This window comes from Canis lupus, chromosome 3 (genome assembly GCF_048164855.1).
Source record: "Canis lupus baileyi chromosome 3, mCanLup2.hap1, whole genome shotgun sequence".
In the NCBI taxonomy this organism is placed as follows: domain Eukaryota; kingdom Metazoa; phylum Chordata; class Mammalia; order Carnivora; family Canidae; genus Canis; species Canis lupus.
Genome location: NC_132840.1, coordinates 40,726,201 through 40,745,025, shown reverse-complemented (window position 1 = coordinate 40,745,025; position 18,825 = coordinate 40,726,201). Strand labels below are relative to the sequence as shown.

Below are 18,825 nucleotides of genomic sequence, written 5' to 3'. Positions count from 1 at the left end.
GGCAGAGGCAGAGGGAGAAGCAGGCAGCCTGATGTGGGGCTCGATACCAGGGTGCTGCTGGATCATGATGACCATGACTGGAGTCAAAGGCATACACTTAACCAACTGGGCCACCCAAGGGGGCCCAGAGTGGTATTTTTAAATATTTTTGGAAATTTTTTTTAAGATTTTATTTATTTATTCATGAGAGACCGAGAGAGAGAGAGAGGCAGAAACATAGGCAGAGGGAGAAGCAGGCTCCATGCAGGACACCAGATGTGGGACTCTATCCAGATCTCCAGGATCATGCCCCAGGACGAAGGTGGCGCTAAAACGCTGAGCCACTTGGGCTGCCCTGGAAATCTCTTTAATGTCTGGCTTAAAAGAAGATAAAATCTGGCCTCAATTGGATACGTAGTTGGAAAATGGAGGAGTATTTTAATAGTCCTTTGAGTCCATTCTTCTTTGATAACACACCAAAACTTGGTAAGTTGTGGTTTCTTAAAGATCAGCTGCAATATAGAATCTCCAACTTCATCAACAAACCTTCAAATATGGTTTCATTAAAATCTATTGCTCAATCTTGAATTCTGAATGGAACTTTTACCTATATATAGTCATATCACACATTGGTCTTCATAAAATATTGATCCACAGACTCATGCAGATCTTTCAAATGTTGACATATTTCATTATATAATATTTTAAAAATCATATAAATATCAGCAATAATATAACCAGAAGATCTTCAAATATTGGAAAATTTCAAGCTCATGGTAAAACACAACTTTTCCAGAATTCTAATGTTTGCTTGAAAGTTCAAATTTTATCATCACCAACAAATGCTGTCAGTTGTTTTCCTTGAAGTGACAGGCTTGCTTCATTTTCAAAGAAATGTCTGCCAAGTACCCAAGTCTGAATAACCATAATTTTTCTGCTAATTATTCTTTCAAAAGTAAAAATGCTATTCCAGATTGGGGTTGCCAGAAGTTGGGGTGGGTGGGTGGGTGGAAACAGGTGGACCAAATGTGTGAATAAATAAGTGATAATTAACAATACTGTATTGTATATATAAAAGTTGCTAAAACAGTTAAGTAGATCTTAAAAGTTCTCATCACAAGAAAAAAACATATAACTGTGTGGTGATGGACATTAACTAGACTACTGCAGTGGTCATTTCACAGTATAAACAAACATCAAATCATGTTGTACAGTTGAAAGTCGTAACACTATAGATCATATTTCAAAACACTTTTTTGAATGACAGAAAAATTTTTTTTAAATTTTTAAATGTTTTCCACATAAAAAGGTGGCTAGTTTGTTTCACAAATATTTTTCCCAAAACAACCATCATAATTCAGTGTGTGGCAAAAGTGCTGTGCAGTATGTTCCATTTTGTCAAACAATATTTTAAAAAATGCACTTAAATGTCAAAATTTACTAGAAATAAAAATTTTTGCTGCACTTTCTTAAGTAAGACAACTTTTTTTTCTCTTTTGTTGCAGCCACATGGTGGTGAAGAATGCAATGAATACTAGCACAGTTTGATGCCATTTCCCTGTCTTGATCCCATAGATCCCCTGCAAGAGTCTCAGGGATCCCCACAAAGCAAACTCTGAGAGCAGCTTCTCTATATACAAATAGAGGCTGAAAATAGGAATATTAGCAGCTCCACAGTTTGTGTAAGGTGGAACAATCTTGAATAGAAATGGGGAATTGAGGAATTTACCCCAAAGCTGCATTTGCAAGGCAAGTTCATTTTTACTTATGTTCATTAGAAGGGATATATTTAAAGGTAATTGAACATGAATTAGTAATATTTATGTATTATTCTGGCTATCATGGCCAGTTCACATACTATGGGTTCACTAATAAGTGATGTTATAAGCAAATTTCTAAACTGCTTTTCTAAAAACTAAATGCCATGTTTAACATTTTCTTCAATATAAAACTAAATAGTTCATAAGTTCTAAAATGGCCCACCCTTGGGGGCATCTGGCTGGTTCAGTGAGTGCAGCATGTGACTCTTGATCTCAGGGTTGTAAATTCAAGCCCCATGTTTAGGCATGGAGCCTAGTTTAAAAAAAAAAAAAAAGAGGCTCATTTTCATTTAAACACTGCTAAATAATGAAGGGTAGTCATTTGAATTAAATGCAAGAAAACCATAATTCAAGTGAAATTTACTCCAAAAAAAAAAAAAAAAAAAGAAATTTACTCCATATAATATTGGGACAAATGTTTATAATCACTGTAACTTCTAAGTTTAGCATTTAGGTCCTTGAAAGATACACTGGGAGAGAGCACAGATATTCAACATACAACACCTATTAATAGCTCTTCAACAAAACATATTGTCCTCTGATGGAATCAAGAAGACTGTCAACCGCAGGCCAAAAAAAAAAAAAAAAAAAAAAAAAAGTTGGCTTAAATGTTTCAAATAAAAAACCAAGTGAGTGTATATTAACATTAATGGAAATAAAAAAAAATTTAGCAATACTTAAATTCTAGTTATGGAATCATATATCCTAGTAATCTATGTTATAAAATTACATTTCAAACTATACAATTTAAACTGTATGACACCAAAATGAGAACTTACCCGATCTGCTAACCCTCCAGGAACTATTGTCCTCACAACCACGCCACTTGATTTTCCTCCAACTATTCCAAAACCTAATCCAGAGCCATCATTAATGAGCTCAACATCTTCAATATGGCCCCAATGAACCTACAAATTAATGGCAAATAAGAGCCAAAGTGTTAGTGAAACACAGATGCTTAGTTTTCCAATACAATAATTACTAATGGAACAGATATACAACAAATTGAACATGCCTACAAGTAATCAGATCATCCTTCTAGAGTCTAGGAGAGATATAAAGATGATCACATGGTCCCTGCCCTTGGGAATCTTATAATCCATAGAAGATCATCTAAAACACAAATAATTAAAATATGAGACAGAATGTTTATCATAAGACACATAGCTCGAAAAGGATAGAGACATGTTGCCTCCTTCTCCAATCTGTACCCAATGTCTAGCACCATGCCCAACATGCAAGGAGGAACCAATAAATGTGTTTACCTGAATTGAAAGAGAATCTTAAAATATTATAAAGATTAGGGGGAAGGTGGAGGCAAAGACAAGAAGTCAAATCCGAAGAAGAATTACGGAAAGCTTCAAGGAAAAGGTAGCATTTTATTGCACTACAAAGAAAAACACACATTTTCAAGACAAAGAGAAATATAAGAGCAAAACAGAACCAGATAACAGAATGGGTCAAAGATATGGTGAAAAGATTGGATTTACTTACTTGGATAAGCAAAAGGAATAATTGAAGGCTTTAGAAAGGAAGGACGGGAACAAAGCAGTGGTTTGGGAAGATTAATTGGGCGGCAATGCGAAGGATGAAATTCTGAGGACATGAGGTAAAAGAGAGTAATTAAGCAGGCTCTTATGTGGGAGAGGAAAAGTAGGTCCCACTGGGGCAAAAAAGGACTGTGCAAATCAGACTGAGAGACATAAGCATTTTCCCTCTAGCAGGCTTCCATCAGAAAAGTGCATAAGGGGTGCATGGGTGGCTCAGTGGTTGAGTGTCTGCCTCAGGCTCAGGTCATGATCCTGGTGTCCCGGGATCGAGTTCCATATCAATGTACTTCCTTCAGTACATTTATTCAAATAATAAGCAGGCTCCTCACAGGGAGCCTGCTTCTTCCTCTGTCTATGTCTTGGCCTCTCTCTGTGCATCTCTCATGAATAAATAAATAAAATCATTTAAAAAAAGAAAAAGAAAGAAATGTGCATTAGGGGCACCTGGGTGGCTCAGTTGGTTAAGCGTCCAATTCTTGATTTCAGCTCAGGTTAAGATCTCAGAGTCGTGAGATCAAGCCCCACATTGGGCTATGTGCTCAGCAGGGACTCTACTTGAGATTCTCTCTCTCCCTCTGCCCCTCTTCCCTACCTGCTCCCTCCCCAAAATAAATAAATACAACTTAAAAAGAAAAGAAAATGTGCATTAAATTCACATAATCTAACTGCAGAACAAAATTCTCCAGATCTCAAGCTTCTTAGGGTATACTTACTGGTTTTACTATTATACTAAGTTGGAAAGTTACTATACAACATTACTATGCAACAAATAACCAAGAATACTGGGATATATAATAAATTCAGGTCTGGAACAACTAGTATCTGGGAAGTAACAAGATTTGCTAAAATATGCCTGAATTAATGATCACAGCTAAAATTGATAGAGTATATATTCTACACCAGGCACTGTGTTTAGCTCTTCATATGCATTCTCCTTTAATCCCTATATTAGTTCTGTGAAGTGGATACTGTTACTAGTTCCAAGTAAAAGCAGAAGAGCCTGAGGAGTGGAAGAGTCAAGGAACCTCTCTGATATGACACAGCTAGGAAGAGGAAGAACTGGGTTTGAACCCCACCTTAGCCTGGCTGCAGAGCCCTTGTTCTTAACCACTATGCAAAGCATTCTCTCGCTTTGTTCATTGTAGTTATTATGTAAATTGTGTTGTATAAATATTATGTAAATTGTGTTGTATAAATATCACTAATTACAACAGTGAAAATGTCTATATGTTAATTTTTGTTGTGACCTTGTTCTGTACCCAGACGGTCTATTGTTTCTTTTGTCCCAGTGAATGAAAATTAATCAGCTAGCACTTAGTGTTATATGAAAATAAGATTTATTCGCTTGCATTCTAAAGGTGGAGGCCAAAATCTGTAAAATGTTATAAACCAAGTTTAAAGATTCCCAAAAGAGATGTATACTTTTATTCTTTTAAATTGCTCAGCATACCTGCTTACATGAAAATGTATGAAAGTAAAGAAAACTTCTATAATTTTGCAGTGTCAATAATCTAGTCATAAACATCCAATATAATTTACAAAAAAATCTTTTTAAATAAATAACTAAATCTTACTTAAGATATTCAACAGTAAATCTCTAATAAAAATTCTCAGCTTAATTAAGGAACTGCCTACATCACCAAGGAACCTAAGACTATTTCTATCACCAAAAAAGTTACGCATAATACAACAGTTCACCTTCTACATTAAATATAATCTTAAATAAGGAGAATCATAGGACATTGAAAAACAGAATCCTCTGTGAAATATCTTGTTCAATATGCTAATATTTTACTTAGAGATATGATCATCTTTCCTGAAGTATGACAAGTAACACCTTTAAATGTCTTTACACTTCTTAAAATCATTGGCATAATTCAAAATTAAGTTATTTTTCCAAATTTGCAACTCACTGTTTCAGGCAAAGTTGTATCAGTTAGGTTGATAGAAGTTCTGCTTTTTGTGTGGACCGGTTCCCTGGCCACAACCAGGTGCAAAGATCCAGTGGTTTGTTGTAATAATGCAATTGCTTGCTGATGGGAAATGTTCTGATCCAGTGGAGTGTGATTAATAGCCAATATTTGATCATTTTCCCTTAATCTTTGATCCCTTCATATAATAAGAAAATTCCATCATAAGTGACACAATAGCATAATTTTTAAAAACCTGTTATTCAAGTGAAGCAGTTTATTTCTTATGGCACTACTTCCTTTAGTACATTTATTCAAATAATCATATAACAGAGCTTTTCAGAGTACTTTTCATCAAAGCATGTATTACCCAATTAATTGATTAAGTGGTGCATCCCTAAACATGTGGATGCACAAGTGCCCATGCACCTGTACACATGGGTGCACGCGTGCACAGACACACACACACACACACACACACACACACTAAAATCCATTTGGCTAGAAAAATAAGCAAAAACAATGAATGGGGCCCCACTGCCAAGGTTTGAACAAATCAGAACACTGCCCCTATTAACTGCACACCTTCCAACCTGACTTCAACATACCAACCTGACTTCAACATACCGCACTGGGGTATTTGTATCCTCAAGTTCACCAGTAATCTTTCTAGCAGTTATCCTATCTCAATCATCCTCTGCTTCTCTGACATCTGTCAATTATTAGAACAAACTCTACTTCCAAATCAACAGATGTTACCTCTAAATCTGTATTTAAGCCCTTCTCTCTGTCCCAATCCCCAACCACTAACCAAAGTAAAAAAAAATATATATATATATATTTTTTTTAAAGAAATTAGCAAAACTTTAAGAAAAAAACTCACTATTATAGCTAGTATTTACTGAGCACTTGTTAGAAACTAGGTACTGTGCTAGATGCATTACAGGCATCATCTCATTTAATCCTCATAACCAACTCTTAGCTACAGGGGTGCCTGGGTGGCTTACTCAGTTAAGTATCCAGCTCTTGATTTCAACTTAGCCATGGTCTCAGGGTTGTGAGATGCAGCCCTACACTGAGCCCCATGTTAGGTCCCATGTCAAGCCCCATGTCGGGGTCTGAGCTCAGCACAGAGTCTGCCTGTGTCTCCCCTCTTGCACTTTCTCTCTCTCTCTCTAAAATAAAGTTAAAAAAAAAAAAGTTACATTTTACATGCAAGAAAGTAAAGCCTGGACAAGCTTAGCATCTTATCTTAGTAGACTCTGAAGCATATCATAGTCTTACACCTCAGTGGGATTTCCTCTGATTTATGTATTTGACTTCATTACCTCCCATGACATCACTCCTCCTCTTCCCATTTCTGCATCATCACCTCTTCAATTCCTTCTTGCCCCCTCTTTATCAATCTTGCATCCACCCATCTTTTTCCATTCCCCATGTCAAGCATCCAATGGAAAACCTTATCGTAATGCCTAAAACTGAACTTTCAAAATTTCGCAAGGTTTATTTTGCTAGGTTCTCTTTATACTGGTATCACTCAACTCAAAAATGTATAATGATTATCTATGATCAGTGAACCAATAAGGAGAGAGTCAAAGGAAAAAGAACAAATTCTTGTCATCACTGTTTCATAAAAGAACATTATTAACCTTCAAAATACAAAATCTCCCTGAGACAGGATTTATCTCAAAACAGAGAAATCTAATGCATAAACTCAGAATTATGAAAATTCCATTAGATTGCCCTTATCTTATTCAGGTCATAACAGATTCAGCAAAACTTTGTCATGCATCAGAATTCGGGAACTTCTTTTCTTTTTTTTAAGATTTTATTTATTCATGAGAATACACAGAGAGGAGAGAGAGAGAGAGAGAGGCAGAGACACAGGCAGAGGGAGAAGCAGGCTCCATGCAGGGAGCCTGACGTGGGACTCGATCCCGGGTCTCCAGGATCACACCCTGAGCTGTAGGCGGCGCTAAACCGCTGAGCCACTGGGGCTGCCCTTTTTTTTTTTTTTTTTTTTTTTTTTTTTAAGATGTATTTATTTTAGAGAGAGCTAGCAAGAGTGCAGGGGGAGACAGAATCTCTAGCAGATTCTCCTCTGCGCACAAAGCCTGACGCCGGGCTCAATCCCATGACCCGAGATCATAACCTGAGTGGAAATCAAGAGTCTGATGCTTAAGCAACTGAGCCACCCGGGCACCCATGGTAACTTATTTTTTTTAAAGATCTTATTTTTAAGTAAACACCCAACATGGGGCTCAAGCTTACAAGTGTAAGATCAAGAGTTGCATGCTCTACCAAATGAGCCAGCCAGGTGTCCCCAGAATTTAGTAACTTCTGAGCTCAGATACAGTGTAAACTTGGTTGGTATTTAAAGACCTGCACATTTGGTCCCCAAGTACTCCTTCCAACTTGGCTTCCTCCCCACATAAACAAACCCCTTTTCCAATCATCTTGATCTACTCTTTCCTACTCAAACACGTTTGACATTTCCCACTCTTGTATAGATGGTTTCCTTCATCTCTGATGGCCTTTAATTCTACTCAGCTAAATTCAATCCACCCTCCATGATCCAGCTGAGTGTCTCTCTCTCTCCTACCCTCCCCATCACTTGCCTCATTATCACAGTGCTCTGAATCACTCATTTATCACTCACTGGATATTCATTTATACTAAATATGCTGTTGACAGAGCTAGCCAAATCCTACTAAATTATAAGTTTTCTGAAGATAGACACTCATGTTTTAGATTCTCCTTTGAAACTACCAAATCAGATATGAAAATATCTATTTTTGATGTCAAAATCGTTAGTGGCTCTCATAATAAATCAGGTATCATTAAAACTCTTATGCCTGGGCAGCCCGGGTGGCTCAGCGGTTTGGTGCCGCCTTCAGCCCAGGGCATGATCCTGGAGTCCCGGAATCGAGTCCCACGTCAGGCTCCCTGCATGGAGCCTGCTTCTCCCTCTGCCTGTGTCTCTGCCTCTCTCTGTGTGTGTCTCTCATGAATAAATAAAATCTTAAAAAAAAAAAAAAAAACACTCTTATACCCCCTGGAGCACTTGGGTGGCTCACTTGGTTGAGCGTCCAACTTGATTTTGGCTCAGGTCACACTCTCAGAGTTGTGGCATTGAGCCCCAGGTCGGGCTCCCATTGGACATGGCATCTGCTTGGTATTTTCTCTCTCCCTCTCCTCTGCCCCACCCCAATGCCCCTCATTGGCTCTCACTCACTCTCTCTCTCTTTAGAAAATACATACATACATACATATATAATTTTTTAAGATGTTGCTTATACATCCTTTTATTAATATTAGGAAAAGCTTATTACATTATAAGAATAAGATATAAAACTGTATATGTTCCATGACCTTGCCTTTATAAAAATAAAACATTCTAACATATTTTCTAGTTGTCCCAGGGTAATCAAAGCCCCAGAGTTTGCTTATTACATTTCTATATTTTATAGTTTTCCATTATACGTATTACTTCTATGATTTTGATATACATATGTTTTGTAAATTGAGAATGTTGCTTGTGCACCTTTCCCCAGCCCTAAAGAGACATTTGTTTTTAAATGGGACCACCCTAGGATAATACCAGAAATCACTTCCATTTTCACGTTTCCGATGTCCTGCTTTCTCTGACTCCTTCACCCAAATTCCTATTCACAGCTTGTTCGTGAAGGAAAATGTCTTAATTAATCCCAAATGAATGAGATACTCTCCAATCTCTTCAACCCTGATGTAACTCATTTTGTATAAGTTCTTAATTTACTCACATTCAAATCTTCTATTTTCTGGAAATCAATCTATTTTAATCTACCTTCCCCCACTACCCAACAGACTGTCAGGACATTGCATTTCTTTCCAGTTACTACCTGTTCAGGGAACATAAACTCAATCTCAGATAAACAAATTGTAAAGGAGAGAAATCTCCTGGAAAATACGATTTTGATGCATTCTAAAGTTGAACAGAATTAGTTTTACTGCTACTATTATTATTTATAATTTAACTCTGTAGGGCAGCCTGGGTGGCTCAGCAGTTTGGCGCCACCTTCAGCCCAGGGTGTGATCCTGGAGACCCAGGATCTAGTCCCAGGTCGGGTTCCCTGCATGGAGTCCACTTCTCCCTCTGCCTGTGTCTCTGCCTCTCTCTCTCTGTGTCTCTCATGAATAAATAAATAAAATCTTTAAAAAAAAATTAACTCTGTATATATTGAATTCATACTTTGCATTTAAGAGGATACAAGTTCTTGTCTCTTCATTGCAACATTCAAAAACAATGAATGACTTTGAGAGCCAACGGGCCTAAAGGTTTAAGGTAAACCCCTAAAATAACACAATTCTACGTGGAAAGTCCTCAAGAAAAAGGAAGACCTGATCATGAAAACCACTTAACATGATCTATAAGGTCATGCATGACTGATCCCACCTCTCTCCAGTCCTTTCTGGTAGTCTCTTGTACTCAGCTCCCATACCAGGTACGAGCCTCACTCCAAGGATAGAAGCTATGTTGATCTCTCTACAGGACTACTGCTCACAATAGTCTCTGTATTCCTCTGACACCTTCCACTCTTTGCAGACCTTACTATCTTCTCTCAAGTTCCCTTTTAAGTACTGCTGTCTCTGGGATGCCACCTGACTGCTTAGCCTTGGGTCAAGGCTCTTTACACACTGACATATCAAACTCCTCTTTTTGAAAATGCTCACCTCTATCCATAACTACAGACTTAGTATAGAGTAGCTCAGACGTAAGGATTGACCACAAAAAGGTTGCACAGGGGCACAGGGGCACCTTGGTGGTTCAGTCAGTTAAAGGTCTGCCTTTGGCTTGGGTCATGATCCCAGGGTCTTGAGATCGAGCCCTGCATCAGTCTCCCCACTGAGTGAGGAGCCTGCTTCTCTCTCTCTCTCTCTCGCTCTGCCACTCCCACTACTTGGGCTCTCTCACACTCTCTCTCTCAAAATAAAATTTTAAAAAAGAGCATGCATCATTGAAGATACACTAAAAACACTGAATTGTACACTTTAAGATGGTGACATTTATGGTATGTGAATTGTAAACCAATAATTTTTTAAGTTAAAAAAACTTAAAAGTTGGGCCAATAAAAGTTAAATAAGTTTTTTGTCAAGGGACTTCGCAGCCTCAAGTAAACTATTGGTAAGTGACCCTACATCCAGGCTCACCTGAGATTGTCAGATTTACTAGAATAGCCCTACTCTATACCTGATGTCTCAGTGTTACTAAAAGTACCCCCTCTCAGACCCAAAACTATCCCAACATGGACAATAAACTATATGGTTACCCTAACTATATATATACCCAATCTCCAAGAAAAGCATAGGATTTCACAAATATATCTGACTACTTCTAAAGTTCCTTAGAACATACTTGAGGAAATGTGGCATGAAATGGCAGTATAAAAGCTGTAAAGTCATGGAAATCCATTATTTTTTAATATTCAGTTGGGGAGACTAGAAGTGATGCCCCATGAATGGAGAATGTAAATTCAAACATTTATTATTGGCCGAGAATTTTTACACTAATAGAAAACCACTACTGCTGCTGATTTTTTAACAGGGCAGTAGTAATGTAATAAATAATGTGCTTGTTAAAAGAAAAATAAACAAAAGATTTACATATACCCCTCAAAATAATAAAACAACAGTACAAGGGCAATAGGGGGGAATCATACAGATTTGAGGAAGCTGAGCCACCCAGGTCCCAAGGAGGCTTTTCATTGACAAAAGAAATAATCAATAATGTGATAGGACCACCAAAACAGTTGTTATAAGCTCAAGTTTAATAAACCACCCAGTAGGGACACCTGGGTGGCTCAGAGGTTGAGTGTCCGCCTTTGGCTCAGGGTATGATCCCAGGGTCCCGAGATCGAGTTCCACATCGGGCTCCCCACAGGGAGCCTGCTTCTCCCTCAACCTGTGTCTCTGCCTTTCTCTCTGTGTTTCTAATGAATAAATAAATAAAATCCTTAAAAAAATAAACTACTCAGTATGCAGAATGCAAATTTCAGTATATCCATCTTACCGGTCAGACATAGCTAAAATATCATGTTCAATTATGGGAGAGGATTGTGGGATAGAAAGAGCACTAACTTTGCAGTCAGACTGTCTTGGAATCATATCATGGCTCACATTTCCAGCATTAATAGCTCTGTGACTCCAGGTAAAACAATGAACCTCTCTGAAACTCAGCTTTCTCATCTACAGAACAGAGTAATGACACTCTTAGCTAGATTGCTGCCATAAGTACATATGAGAATATCTGCAAAAGGTTTGACAAATATATATGAAAAGGGAAAGTATTTTTTAATTTAATTTTTTTTAAAGATTTTATTTCTTTATTCATGAGAGACAGAGAGAGAGAAAGAGAGGCAGAGACACAGGCAGAGGGAGAAGCAGGCTCCATGCAGAGAGCCCAATGTGGGACTCGATCCTGGATCTCCAGGATCATACCTTGGGCTGAAGGCAGTTCTAAACTGCTGAACCACCTGGGCAACCTGGGTTGCCCAAAAAGGGAAAGTATTAACTGCTTTGTTAACTGTTTTTATTACTAGTTTCTTATTCTCTTTAGAATAATGTTTTCAGAAGTATCAGAAAAAAAATTAGCAAAAGGCAAAAAGAACATCCTCCTCACCTGTCTGCTATACTCCCTGGTTGCACCTCCTTCACAAAGATATCAACTTCTCCCAGATTTTGACTTCTAAGGGCCACCACACTAAATCCAAGGCCTCCAGTTGAAGGCCGTTCTATATCAATATATTCAATTTGCCGGCCCTAATGAAAGGGGATTTAAAAAAAAAGAAAAAGTCAGTGAAATACATTTAACCACTGTACCCTTTCCAAAGAAATGAAATTACTATTTTCATGAATAACACAAAAAAACAGTTCCCCTAAGTCATCTGTATCAAAACAAATAAACAAACAAAAAACCTACACAAAAAAAAACAAAGCAAAAAATCCCTCAGCATTTCAGCAATAAATTATTTCTGGAAATCCTCTCACTTTATTACTTTCAGTAGAACATAAGAGGGAATGTGCAGCGTTCCACCACCTCAGGGAATCAGAGATATTTTCAGACTTCATTCACATTATGAAATGAAGCCCAAACTGGATGAAAATTCCTGAGAAAAACAACTTTTTCCACAGTAAATCCTATATTACTTTTTATACTGAATCTCTCTAAATTCTCTACAAGCAAAATATATTTTTTAATGAGGAAAGCCAAATAGATATCAAACATATACTAGTGTTCAGCCTAAGTTACAACCTGCTGCATTTGTTAGGGTTGTGTTTTTAATTATATCGTGATGAATCAATATTCCATTTTATTAGATTAATTCAAAAGATTATAGAAAGGCCACCATTCAGATGGGTTCTATGTGTAATAAAAAAATATTTGATTGCTTTACTTAATAATTACATTTATGACATGAGAACTTCATAAGTGTAATCACATAACAAAAGCATCACATAAAAATAATTATTAGAAAGTTAAGAGGATAAAGCTATAAAGTTAAAAAAGGAATTAGGTATAGATTATTTAAATATTTCACCTTAAACAGATTCTTTTTAACCTTAAAATTCAGCTTTCATTTTTTAAAGACACTTATTAGAAGGTGAGTTAAACAAATACAAAGCTAACACATCCAAAAATCCAACAGTCTATTTAATTTTTAATAGGTATTGGGGACAAAACTGGATTATTCTTCAATTTTTTTTTGAGATTTTCTAAATCATATTATCTCTAACTTCCATTAATTCTGTTTTGATAAAAAATTAAAAACAGCTTCAAAGGAATTTCATCACTTCTGGTAGACATCAATCTTCCTATAATCAAAATCATAAGAATCTTTTGTAGATGTGTAGATATGTGCTAAATTGGAGTAATTGTCTAAAAACTGCTTGCCACACAGATATTTTCCTTATTAATTTTAACCCAATAAATTTCCAATACACAGGTTAGAAAATAGTATCAATCTTTTCTAACAAAATAAAGATGCAAGCAAGCCACACAAAGTAGCAAATTTTAAGGCAAAATGAGAGAGTATTTTTCTTTTTAAAGAGTATTGTTTAATCTATAACAGGAGAAAGATAGCTAAGTAATCCCATGACAAGATATAACTTTACCTGTGCCATCTGTTGGATGACTGAGTTAAAGTCTTCATTTCCTGACTTAGGAGTCCAAGGAAATAACCCAGAGACAGTCAAATTATTAGAAGGTCTTTGAGCATTCCCATTAGTAATGGCACTGTCTGTAAACACTAATAAACCTTTCCTAGAAAAATCAAAGTTGGTCGAACAATCTGAGGGTATGTGGCTGAGCTGTTGGAGAGAAAAACAAAAAGAATCATCAATAGAAACCTATAGAAAATAAATATTTCTATTCACTAAATATTCTTTTTTGCCCATTACATATATAATCTGCATATTAAATATTTACATATAAAAACACAGATATATGAATCTGTGTTTTTAAGGCTATAAATTTATTTATCTAGTATTACGCAGATTTTTTTTAAAGATTTTATTTATTCATGAGAGACACAAAGAGGCAGAGACATAGGCAGAGGGAGAAAGCAGGCTCCCTTCAGGGAGCCCAATGCAGAACTTGACCCTGGGATCACAACCTGAGCCAAAGGCAGACACTCAACCACTGAGTCACCCAGGTGCCCTATACAGAATATTTAATAGTTTAAAATATGTTGCTTTCTGGGGCACCGGGTGGTTCAGTCAGTTGAGTATCCAACTCTTGGCTCCAGCTTGGGTTAAGATCTCAGGGTCACAAGACTAAGGAGTCTGCTTGAGATTCTTTCCCTCTCCTCTCCTCCCTCTTCCTCTGCCCTCTCCCAGCTCACATGCGCTCTCTAAAATAAATAAATCTTAAAAAAAAAAAAAAAATGTGTTGCTTCCTGCCTTCTACCATTACCTCATTAACAGCATATACAACAGTTCATTACACTTCACATATACATCCAGTCAGTCGGATAAACATCTAAGACACTGAGCCCTTTTGCATTTCCATGTAGAAGGCCACAAAAAAATCCACAGGTAATTTCAACAAAAATAACAATAACAGTATTTACTGAATGACTGCTATGAGCAAGGTCTATACCAAACTCTTAACATATTATCTCATTTAATCCTTATAACAGACCTCAGAGATAATATTATTCCATTTGCAAACATGAAAACTAAGACACATAGGTTAAGTAATTTGCCCAAGATTAGTGGCAAATGAATCACAGAGATACTTAAACATCATAGAAAAAAAAAAGGGGGGGAAAGAGAATCCTGTAATTATGGTGAATAGGAAAATAGAGGTTAATTTTTTAAATATCATTGGCTGTTTTGAGTGCTACCACAGTGGAATAAAGGTAACATCAAAAACGAATGTCAGGGCCATGATCCCACGTTCCTGGGATGGAACCCCATGTCAGGCCCCCTGTTCAGCTGAGTTTGTTGCCCTCCACACCCACCTTTGCCTCCCCAACCCATGTTCTCTCTTGTTCACTCTCTCTCAAGTGAATAAATAAAAGCTTACAAAAAAAAAAGAATATCAACAGGATCTGATAGACAAAAATCAGCAACCATCAAAATTTTATGAAAACACTAAAAAAAAATCAGATTTTACAGTTGAATGAATAAAAATATGATTATGCATATAACAACTCTAAACTGTATAAATATAAAAGACTGTTATTATGATGGATGGGTTGGTCGAATCCACTCTTAGTCCAGTAACAGATATGTAATGACCTTTCCCAATTTCTGTTGCTACCAACAGCATTCACTGTTGCACTATAGGATTCATCCCATGACCAAGGAATACCAATATGGGAAATGCTAAAATTATGGTATAAATTCTGATCTGGAGAAAGAAATTCACAAAAAGACATATGCGCAGGGTTTAATTCTTAATTATTTATAAGAAAAATCACTTGCTAAATATTTATGGACAGTCATTTTGGTGTATCAGCAAAACCCACTGTTTTCCCAAATTTTATTAATTTTCTCCTAACAACCATGATACATTATCTCCAATTACATTTAATATTCTGCCAATGAGGGATCCCTGGGTGGCACAGAGGTTTAGCGCCTGCCTTTGGCCCAGGGCACGATCCTGAAGACCCTGGATCGAATCCTACGTCGGGCTCCCGGTGCATGGAGCCTGCTTCTCCCTCTGCCTGTGTCTCTGCTTCTCTCTCTCTCTGTGTGACTATCATAAATAAATAAAAATTAAAATTAAATAAAATAATAAAATAAAGTAAAATAAAATAAATAAAATAAAATAAAATTCTGCCAATGGGATGCCTGGGTGGCTCAGTGGTTAAGCGCCTGCCACATCAAGTGCCACATCAGACTCGCTGCTTCTCTCTCTGCCTATGTCTCTGCCTCTTTCTCTGTGTGTCTCGAATGAATGAATGAATGAATGAATGAATAAAAATAAATAAATAAAATAAAATTCTGCCCAAAGTAATCCATAGGATAGCTACTATTCAAGCCCAGCTTGTAGAATAGATGATTTAAAATCAATTTGTCATCCCAGACCCCAAAACATAGCAACCAAGAGCACAACTAAAACTATTAATTTCTAGTACTCTAAGAAGAGGTGATATGTATCCAATAAGTCAACACCTGTGTATGTAGAAACTGCAAAAGTCCAGGTACTATGCTATATGTAGTGGAGGAAACATAAGTAAAACAGGAGTTATAATGCTAAAACTTTCTGATCAGAATATCTGTGACATTTAATACTTACTTTGATAATTATTTGACAAGCATTTTTTTAAAGATTTTATTTATTTATTCATGAGAGACACAGAAAGAGAAGTATAGACATAGGCAGAGGGAGAAGCAGGCTCCTTCCAGAGAGCCCCATGTGGGACTCTATCCTTGGATCTGGGATCATATCCTGAGCTGAAAGCAGACGCTCAAATGCTGAGCTACCCAGGCATCCTAAGCATTTGATATTTGAGAGGTGTAAATAATATGCTACAAGGCTATGATCACTTCTTGCTAGAAAAAGACATCATGAAGAAAATACATTTTATGTATTTTCTAAACACCATTTTATGTTTTAAAGAAAATGCTGGAAAAAAGAAAGAAAGGGAAAGAAAAGAAAGAAAAGAAAGAAGAGAAAGAAAGAAAGAAAGAAAGAAAGAAAGAAAGAAAGAAAGAAAGAAAGAAAGAAAGAAAGAAAGAAAGAAAATAAATAAATGAATGAATGAATGAATGAATGTTGGGAAGTCTGAAAGCACCTGACCTTTACATATTTAAATAAGTGCAACTTATATTCTAAAACCAAACACAAAATTTATTATAAACATTTTAGGTAGGCTTTATGCCCAACATGGGGCTTGAACTCAAGACCCCAACATAAACATTCATATGCTTTACAGAGTAAACCAGCCAGGTACTCCCCCATAAACATTTTTAAACTATCCATGCCAATGCTACCTAGAGGTCATAGGGCCCAGTAGAGTCTTCTTGCTGAATTAAGCACACTTAGAGACAGTTGGTCTGTCTCTATCTCCTATCGCTCTTTGCTGTTTTGAATATACCAACATGTAAAACCCTGATGAGTAACTTACTTGCCCTTTCAGTTGCTTGATGGACTGCTGAAGTGTGAGTATTTGATTGAAGAGAGGGCTCTGTAGTGTCTCATAAAACAGAGAGAGCTTCTCATTCTGTGATGTGTCCCCCTTCTCCTGCAGTTTCATTTTTAGGCGATCAAGAACTTGTAGGACCTGCAGTTTATCTTGTTTGAAGAAGGATAATCAGAGCACAAGTTAATCTCATCGTACATTCCATTTTCCAACCACTAATTAATTTACTGATAGAAGTATATATCTAGTGTACCTGGAGCAGGATTTTCAGGCATTTTGAATTATTGTCTTCAATCCCTTTTAAAGAAACCTAAAGAAAAATTTCAAAATGCAAAAGATGGTTTTTTCATTAGTGTATAGTGGCTTATAGTTCTATTAAAGAAAAGCTCTAAGAACATTCTTCATCAAAAGACTTCACACAAATTCAAATTAAAATTACAATAAGGTGCCACTATATACCCACTAAGATGGCTAAAACTAGAAAAATAAAGACAATTTGTTGAGTGTTGACAAAGACGTGAAGAAACTAGAACTCTCAACATCACTAGTAGGAACATAAAATGGCACATGCACTTTGAAAAGTTGTTTGGTAGTTTCTTACAGAGTTAAAAATACACTTACTATATGACTTAGCACTTCCACTTCTAAATACTTACCCAAAAAAATGAAAATACAAACTCACAAAAGACCTATACGTGAATGTTCATTGCATTTTTATTTATAAAAGCCCTGAACTAATAACAGATGAATATATAAGCAAACTATAGAATGAAAACAGAATGCTCAGAAATAAAAAGGAAACAATTATAAATATATACAACATGGATCGATCTTGAAAACAGTACGTTGCAGGACAAACAAAGGTTACAGACTGTATGATTCCATTCACATGAAGTTCAATGTATAGTTCTAGATTAGTTTACCTGGGCAGGTAGAAAGGAGCTGAATGGTAAGGGATTTAAAGGAGCTTTTAGGGTAATCTTTCTAAATTTTGAATGGGGTACTTACTGTATTCATAGATGTGTATATTTGTCAAAATTCATTGACCTACATATTTTTTTTTTTTTTGAGAGATACAGAGAGAGGCAGAGACACAGGCAGAGAGAGAAGCAGGCTCCCCACAGGGAGCCGGATGCGGGACTAGATCCCTGGACTCCGGGATTAGGACCTGAACAAAAGGCAGCCGTTCAACCCAACCGCTGAGCCACCGAGGTGCCCTAACCTACATATTTTAAATCAGTACATTTTATTGTTCACAAATTATACTTCAATAAAGTTGATTTTGATCCTGAACTGGAAAAGAACATCTAAATTATTTAAGAGATGAAGATTTTAGAGAGATTAGGAAAAAAAATCTCCAAGCTACACAGTCTGAGATTCCTTTTTTTTTTTTTTTAATTTTTATTTATTTATGATAGTCACAGAGAGAGAGAGAGAGAGGCGCAGAGACACAGGCAGAGGGAGAAGCAGGCTCCATGCACCGGGAGCCCGACGTGGGATTCGATCCCGGGTCTCCAGGATCGCGCCCTGGGCCAAAGGCAGGCGCCAAACCGCTGCGCCACCCAGGGATCCCACAGTCTGAGATTCCTACCAGTCATCTGAATCTCCAAAACGTAACTACTCAAAATATTGGCATTTTCTGTTTTTATTCCAGTGATTTATTCAAACTGGCCTAAAATGTAATGTAATCACAACTGAAAATGCTAGCAAATCCTCTGCTATGACCAAAATGGCACTTTCACAGTGGTCATTTATACTAATGGTACACTAAGTTGTAGTGAACCATCAAAGAAATAGAGTATTATATAGTCAAAATCCTCTTAACATTAACTCTGGATACAGTCACCGAATGAGGTCTTTATCTTCAAATTCAAGGTCACAAAGTAAGAAAGCGTATTAAAAGCCAGTAAGGGATGCCATCTGCATTGATAAAAGG

General features: G+C 36.7%; 1 protein-coding gene across 8 annotated transcripts in view; it reads right to left on the bottom strand.

The window, feature by feature from the left end:
- PATJ (PATJ crumbs cell polarity complex component) overlaps nt 1-18,825 on the bottom strand; it is a 356,261-nt gene that overhangs the window by 326,864 nt on the left and 10,572 nt on the right. For all 8 annotated transcript variants that reach the window (XM_072820502.1, XM_072820508.1, XM_072820504.1 and 5 more), the window contains exons 2-7: nt 17,143-17,199; nt 16,875-17,041; nt 13,411-13,605; nt 11,918-12,057; nt 5,263-5,458; nt 2,579-2,707 (exon numbers count right to left, since the gene is read on the bottom strand). In XM_072820502.1, coding sequence (XP_072676603.1) covers nt 2,579-2,707; nt 5,263-5,458; nt 11,918-12,057; nt 13,411-13,605; nt 16,875-17,041; nt 17,143-17,164 — 849 coding nt within the window. In that variant the 5' untranslated portion in view covers nt 17,165-17,199. The remainder of the gene's footprint in view (nt 1-2,578; nt 2,708-5,262; nt 5,459-11,917; nt 12,058-13,410; nt 13,606-16,874; nt 17,042-17,142; nt 17,200-18,825) is intronic.